Source organism: Pteronotus mesoamericanus, unplaced genomic scaffold (genome assembly GCF_021234165.1).
Source record: "Pteronotus mesoamericanus isolate MK-2021 breed Mesoamerican mustached bat unplaced genomic scaffold, CSHL_Meso_final contig_502, whole genome shotgun sequence".
Taxonomy (NCBI): Eukaryota; Metazoa; Chordata; class Mammalia; order Chiroptera; family Mormoopidae; genus Pteronotus; species Pteronotus mesoamericanus.
In genome coordinates this window covers 1,912,463-1,920,247 of record NW_026555187.1, presented here as the reverse complement: position 1 = coordinate 1,920,247, position 7,785 = coordinate 1,912,463, and the positions used below count along the sequence as shown (strand labels likewise).

At 54.3% G+C, this 7,785-nt stretch overlaps 1 protein-coding gene across 1 annotated transcript; it reads left to right on the top strand.

Annotated features, from left to right (window-relative positions):
- The first annotated feature begins 2,824 nt into the window (after positions 1–2,824).
- RAB3A (RAB3A, member RAS oncogene family) lies at positions 2,825–7,620 on the top strand. The gene is made up of 5 exons (XM_054578876.1): positions 2,825–2,960; positions 4,064–4,291; positions 5,335–5,453; positions 6,284–6,408; positions 7,294–7,620. Exons 2-5 carry the CDS (start codon positions 4,064–4,066, stop codon positions 7,482–7,484), a joined length of 663 nt encoding a protein of 220 aa, XP_054434851.1. The 5' UTR covers positions 2,825–2,960; the 3' UTR covers positions 7,485–7,620.
- The last annotated feature ends 165 nt before the right edge of the window (positions 7,621–7,785 follow it).

Genomic DNA, 7,785 nt, shown 5'->3' with positions numbered 1-7,785 from the left:
CGCTCCTCCCGTATTTCTCTTGGAGCTCAGCCCGCGGCGCAGGTGGCCTCGCTGGGTGGGAGAAGATGAGGCACCTCTGTGCTCAAGTCTCGGGTTCAATTCCCGTATACGGGAGGCTCAGTATTCCACACCTCAACTTGCCTCCTTCCCAGCGTGCCTGAAAATTTATGCATAACACAGGTCATCGCAGTAGCCTCTGGCTTCCAGAACAGCTGGCTTCATTACTAAATGATTCCAATAATTCATCATCATCATAATTACTGATCAAATTCCACAGAGGGAGAATTAGACGTCATCTGGGTCATGAACTTGAAGCATTTCCTTCCAGATCTTCAAAAGGCAGAAATTTAGGGGATAATTATTTGTAATTTTTTCTCCTTCCCCTTTACTTATAAATAATACGTGTTCACCATAAATAATTTGGAAATAATGGAAACAAAGGAGAAACTAAAGTTCAGTTATCACCTCACCCATAAACCATCTGCCTTCAGCATTTTGCCTTCTTTTCCTCCACTCGGTCATAAGAACACTCATATATTCCCCTTCAGTTTGGGCCACAGACATCCCTCCCACTCCCCCTTACTGATTACACTCTTTCCACACCCCAAGCACAGCCTCTGCCCCACCGACAACGGGCCTTTGCACATGCTCTGCACACCACCTGGAATGCTTCTGTTCCTCCTCATCCTCATTTTTTGGGTCTTGGCTCAGCACCTCTCTCCTCTGGGGGGTCCTCCCTGCTTCACCCCACCCCCAGGATGGCACTGGTGGAAGCTCTGGGGGAATTCTTTGACTCATGCCCACCAGTGCTCTCCAGACCGTGATTTTGGGATGCTTGGGTCAGGTCCACTGCACCTGATTCTCAGTGTCCCCAAAGGTGGACTGTCCCTTAACCTCCTGAAGACTGTAATTTCACAGACAAAGTGGGCTCTTTGTGAGGGTCCCATAACTGTAACAACAGGTAACATTTGAGGAAAGCCACGCTCTGAGTGGGGTGGGACCTTGGAGGATTTGGGGCACTTCTCCCATCCAGCTCTGTCTCCCCTGCCACGCAGGAGACCCGTCCAGAGTATGCAGGCTCCCCATTCAATCATCACTAATTCCAGAGCCAAAAGTTGATTCTTAGCAATAAAGGCTTTGCGTCACTTTTATGTTAAAATACAAATTTCTCTGGGACAAGATCGTGCACATTGTGAGGTTTTTCCCCTGAGGAAAAAAGCGGTATTTCCGAGTGCCACCCACGTATGAAACCCCAAGCAGCGAGGTCAGCCAGCCAAACAGCCTGCAAGTCCTCACTTCCAGCACATGCCTGGACCAGCCACGCCTGGAGCCCCACCCAGAGCTGGGACTCCACTGTGGGTTTATTTTTTAAAAATATTTTTCTGAATTCCCCTAATTCTCCGCAGTGGGTTTGTGATACTTTTGTAGGTGAAGTAAAGGAGAGGGACAAAACTGTTACCTTTAGGTAAAACAGATTTCCCAAATGCAAGCAGAGTGGGGGGGACATTCCGCACTTCCAGGGCTCTGGGGGCATGCGTGGATTGAGGGGGCAGCCTCCGGCATAAAATTATCCTGGTCTTCGAGCCTCCGCACGTGGAGAACTTTTTATAAATAGGATGAGCCCCCCCCCTCATCTCTGCCTCCTGGGGAGCAATGGTGGGGATGGGGAGGAATCAGGATTTTCCCGGGGGCACACGCCTCCTGCTGTGTCTGGGGATCCGAGTGAGTTGGGGGGCGGGAACTGGAATAGGGCCAAAGTCTCTTTCCCCTGCCCCCGCAATTCTGACTTTCCCCCTCTCAGGATTTTGGGGAAAAAACGATGGAGCATCTCAGCCCCCAAATTCTCCACTCTGAGTCTTGTTTCCTCAGGGTAGAGGGAGGGGTTCTCTCCGGCCCTGTCTTTAACTCAGGAACTAAGGAAGGGTAAAATCTCTTCCAGCCTCGTGTCTTTAGCCTCGCTCGTACCCTCCCTCTTCTCAGGTCTTTTATCCAGGCTTTGAGGGTTTAGGGGACAGGCAGTTTTTTTGCCCTATTTCCGCCTTTTCTTCAAATTTTTCTCTGGAAAATGGGGCACAGGCAGGGGAGGAGTTGTTGGATCGTCCGTCGCCCCCTTTCTTTCTTTTCTGGGAACTGGTGGGGAGGGGTGACTCTCTTGGTCCCTCTATCTTCTTTCATCTCAGAAAACAGGTGCATCTACCAGCCCAGACCACTTTGAGGGTCTAATATCTCAGAAAATGGACGGGGTCTCTCTCTTATTTCCACTTTTTCTCCTTTCGTACTTATTTTGAATCCCATAAATAGGGGTATGAAGCAGCTCTCAACCTCCCTTCCTCTTTTCCGAAATTAGGGATAGGGAGCGTTTGACAATTAGTCACACCATCCTAGCCTGGGTGGGGGCCGCCGGAGAGTCCCCCGCTGGGGAGAGCGGTGCAGGGGAAGGGGAACGCCCCCTGACGACCCGGGCTTCGCCAAGGCCTCACCTGGTCCCTACGGCTCGGGAGCCACCACGGGGGTGGGGGGGATAATAATCTCTGATTGGCTACTCGGTCCGTCGCTGGAGTGCTTAAGCCAGTGAGGGATTGCCGCGCAGCCCCGCCTCCATGACACTCACGAGAGGCGGAGCCGGCAGGTAATCCCTCCCTTCTAAACGTTTCCTCCCGCTACTGGATGCGCACGCTACGCCCCGCCCCATTCGTGCGTCAATCTGCGCAGGAGCCCCGCCCTCCTTAGCTCTACGGACTTCAGTGGACCACGGCTCCTAGCGCGGCTCCGCCCCATGATGGCGTCACTGCTGTATCTGCATGTGAGGCCCCGCCCCGCTCTTTGCAGGACGTCACCGCAGACTGCAGGGGCTCGAGCCGCTGCCGCGCAGCCCCACATCAACGCACTGGGGGCTCCTCACCGGCTCTGCCAGAAAAGTCGCCGTCGCTAAGGTCGTTACCGCATCTGTGCAGGGCAAGGTGAGCTCCTAGGCGGCCTGGTGCACTCCCGCTCAAAGCACCTAAGTAACCTTTATTTGGCTGATGGGCTGGCGGGGATGGGCGACGAGGTTGGCGGGGGTTAAATGGAAGGAGGATGCGGCGGTCGCGGACATCGGGAGGAGACTCCCGTCACCTGCCGGACCCTCATCCCCCAACCCCCGCCTCTGCGGCGGAGGAGGAGGGGAGGCGAGTACCTTGCGGGAAGCTGTGCGTGCGCGTGCGCGGGGTGTGAACACGCGTGTGCGCGCCCGCCTGTGTCGGCAGGTCTGTGTGTACCCTTGCTTGTGTACCTGGGTATGCCCGTGTGATCCAGCGGGGATCCTGACCCAAGTGTGTCTTTGCTGCACGCTTGTTGCGAGAAACGCATGGATTGTGCGTGTGCTTGCACGGCCGAATATATATACATACACGGGGATGCGTGCCCGTGTGGGTTACGTACACGCACCTGCATGGGCGGAGGGCGTCGTGTGCACGTGTGGATTTGCACCTTTGTATATATGCATGACAGATGTCTGCGTGTGTCTCTGTTCTGTGTCCTAGTGTGTTCAGCCCTCCTGTGCACGCGCATTCACGGGTGTGTGCCCTGCTGTGTGCACGTGACTGTGCACGCTCCACCCTTATTACATTATGCAGCTGCCTCAGCTTGAACTCCCCCATCCTGCGAGTGAGGGGGAAGAGGGGCGAAGAGGGGTTGCAGACAGTGTCCCTGTGGACTGTCCACGTGTGCCAACGTTGGGTTCTGAGAAACATAAATGATTGATGGGGGGCGGGGCCGGCCGCAGTCACCCCCACCGGGCGCAGCCATAGGGTTTAGGGTTACAGCCTGACCTGGGGCACAGACCTGCTGGAGGGGCTACAGGAGTGACCCCATACCGGTTTCTCTGAGCTCCTCCCTGAAATGCCCCCCCTCCCCCTCCTTTCAAGGTCACAGAGGGCCCTCTGCCCTGGGCTCCACAGTTAGTACTGGGGCTTCTGATGGTGTGCTGATTCCTCCCTTTGGCCCTGGTTTTTTCTCCATTCTGTGCCTGGGCCTGGGGATGGCAGGGGTACCCCTCACACTAGCCTGCACCCCGCATCCCCAGATGGCGTCAGCCACAGACTCGCGCTATGGACAGAAGGAGTCCTCGGACCAGAACTTCGACTACATGTTTAAAATCCTCATCATTGGTAACAGCAGCGTGGGCAAGACATCCTTCCTCTTCCGCTATGCAGACGATTCCTTCACGCCTGCCTTTGTCAGCACTGTGGGCATAGACTTCAAGGTCAAGACCATCTACCGCAATGACAAGAGGATCAAGCTGCAGATCTGGGTGGGTCTAGCTGGGGGACGCCCAGCTTCATCACTCTCTCTTACCTGAAAAGCAGCCCCAGCTTTGCCTGTCTCTTTCATTCATTCATTCATTCATTCATTCACATAACTGGGCATTTACCATGTGCTTACTGTGTACCAGAGGTACAGAAGAGAAAGCCCCTGCTCCTCCATCAGAGCCTGATTGGTGCTCCCCAGGGCTGGGGGAGGAGCCAATGCTGGGGTCTTTCCTTTACCTGTATCTGCAGGAGCATCACTGGGCTTGGTGCCTCAATTTCCTCACCTGCAAGTTCTTCCCAGCAAGTCTGTTTGAGGTTTCACTGGATGTTGGCCCCTAACCTCATTGTCTAACACAGGCACAGCCACCTCCTCCAGGGTAACCTGGTTGCCTCCCCCAGCTCCATAGAGGTGTGGAGCGTGTTAACCCCCAGGGCTCCCACCTCATGCAGGATAAACCCTACACTTGTCCCCTGGCCTAGGAGACCCTGCCTGGTCAGTTCCACATCAGCATCCTTGGCCTTGTGCTCTCTGCCTGGATTGGCCTTCCCCTGATTGTCCCATGGCTCTCTCCCTAACTTCCTTCAAGTTTTTAAACCCTGCCCCAGCCCACACTGCCCATCCCTGTCAGGCTTGACTTTCCTCCTCGATCCTATGGCTCTCTGACATAGGATACATTTTATTCCTTTTCGTGGGTTGATTGTTTGTTTCCTGCCTTGAACCGTCCATTCCACAAGGGCAGTGCTTATTGTCAGTTTGGTTTACAACTGTGTCCCTAGTGCCCAGTGTGGTGTATAGCACAGGACAGCACCCTATACACACGTATTGATGAATGAAGGAGCCATTCTGAAGGTACCAGACTTTGTAGGATAATTGAACGCCACATTCTCGGTGCAGGCTGCTGGCTGGTTCTCCCTGGCCCCATGTGACTCAGGGCAAGCCCATACTCCTTTCTGTATCTTGAAGGAGCTGGACTAGATCTCAGCACTGATTTCTATCAAGGATCTTACACCTGGGTTCTCTCTGACCCCATCTTTTCTTCCTCAGGACACGGCAGGGCAAGAGCGGTACCGAACCATCACCACAGCCTACTACCGGGGTGCCATGGGCTTCATCCTCATGTATGACATCACCAACGAGGAGTCCTTCAATGCCGTGCAGGACTGGTGAGCGCATCTTCAGCTCCTCTTTTTTTTTTTAAGATTTTTTTTTTAAATTTACTTTTACACAGAGAGGAAGGGAGGGAGAAAGAGAGGGAGAGAAACATCAGTGTGTGGTTGCCTCTTGCACGCCCCCCACTGGGGCCCTGGCCTGCAACCCAGGCATGTGTCCTGACTGGGAATTGAACCAGCAACCCTTTGGTTCACAGGCCAGCACTCAATCCAGTGAGCGACACAAGCCAGGGCCCCTCTCTGTCTTAAGAGCTGGGTTTGGTGCAGAGCCTAGGGTGTAGGTGGATGAGGGAGCCCCAGCCCCTCAGCAGATATATAAGTAACAATATCAGGGTCCCAGACCTTCTGTCAGTCTATAATCATTAAAATATGGCACCATCGGCTCAAAATAATGGAAAAAAGTGTTTCAGGTGGAAAAATGAAACTAAACATATAGAAAAAAAAAATCAGGGTAGCAGGAAACGACAGAAAATAGAAGGATAGTTTGCACAAGTTAGAGGACATAACATGTATATTTCTGCCCAGAATAATGATAAATTTTAAGAAAATTTCTGATTTTGCTGAGGAAGGAGAATTGTCTCTGGGGGCAGGGATTGGGGAGGGTGGGAGAGGCTACTTGAAAGAGAGATTTTGAAGGTTAGGGAAGTGCCAAAGCAGATGCCCAGGTGCCCGGACACAGCGGTTTCTCTGGCAGGACAGAGGCTGGAGGAGAAACTGAGCCTGGAATGTTCAAGGAATAATGGGGAGCTGGGGGGCTGGACTGAGCTGAGGAGTGGAGCTCAGATCCTCCAAGCCCTAAACCACCCCATTGCCCCGAACTCCAGGTCAACCCAGATCAAGACCTACTCGTGGGATAACGCCCAGGTGCTGCTGGTGGGGAACAAGTGTGACATGGAGGATGAGCGGGTCGTGTCGTCGGAACGCGGGCGGCAGCTGGCTGACCACCTTGGTGAGTGCCCAGAGGAGCTGGACACCTACAGGCTAGAAGAGGGACACTGAGGCCCTGACAGGGGAGGGGACACACCCAAGGTCTTAGAGGAAAGCCAGGATGGGGCCTGGATTTGCATCCAGACAATGTACACTTTCTGCAGACTGGCCTTGACCAAGGAGCCATGTGAGGTGGATCTTGATAGGTTTGTAGTTCACTGTGCAGGAAGTTACTGATTCATTCGGACACCCTCACCACCCAGCCTCATACTGGCTGTTCCTGGGCTCTCAAGAGGCCTCCAGGAGCCTGGGTAGGGGAAGTCCAGGGGGAATGCCTCAGAGAAGACTTTACATGTGTGTGTGCGCGGGGTGGAGCATTGCATCTGGTGCTTGAAGAAAGGGTGGTCCTTCAGGTGGAGGGAACAGCTTGGGCAAAGGCCTGAGGTGGGAAAGATCCTATGCATTTTGGCAAACACACAGCTGCAACATGAGGGTCATTGGTGTGAAATAATGGCTCAATCATGCAGGGCCTGACCACGTGCTGAAGAGCTGGGACTCTTCTGAGGGCAATAGGGAGCCACAGAGAGAGTGTAAACAGGGGAGGGCATGGCTCGATTTGAGTATCAGATGTCACCAGAGACCATGTATAGGGCTGGGCTGGGTGGTGGGAGCAGGGGAGTGAGTCTTGCCAGGGCCCTGGGGACCATGAGAAGGGGACAGTTTTAGGGCCAAGAAAGGGGGACAGGAAATACAGGGCTGACCCAGTTCAACGTTACCGCCCCATCGGACTTGCCAGTGCCTTGACGGTTCGGTGGGCGCTGGGAGCCTCCAGGTATTTCTGGCCTCAGAGAAGTGTCTCTGGGACTGGGGGGCCCAGAGTCTTCACTCCTACCTTCCCTGACCACAGGGTTTGAGTTCTTTGAGGCAAGTGCCAAGGACAACATTAACGTCAAGCAGACCTTTGAGCGCCTGGTAGACGTCATCTGCGAGAAGATGTCCGAGTCACTGGACACAGCTGACCCTGCCGTCACAGGCGCCAAGCAGGGCCCACAGCTCACGGACCAGCAGGCGCCCCCACACCAGGACTGCGCCTGCTGAGGGCTGGCCCACCCACCCCTGCCCTGCCCCCCACCCCACCAGACCCCTCCTGGCCATGGGCACAAGACCCCTGCCCCGACTTCCTGACTGAGCCCTTCACCCTTATTTATTATTGTAGCTATTTATTTATTTATTGGAGATGTCCCCCGGGGGCTTGGCACCCCGCCCCCATGCCCCGCCCTGTACATACAGCCCTGTCTTTGCTCTGCCGTGGCTTGTCGTGGCCCTGCGAACTCACCCCTCACCCTCTTCTCCAGACCCCACCTTTTTAAAAACTCACCCCATCAATAGTTCTCAGTTT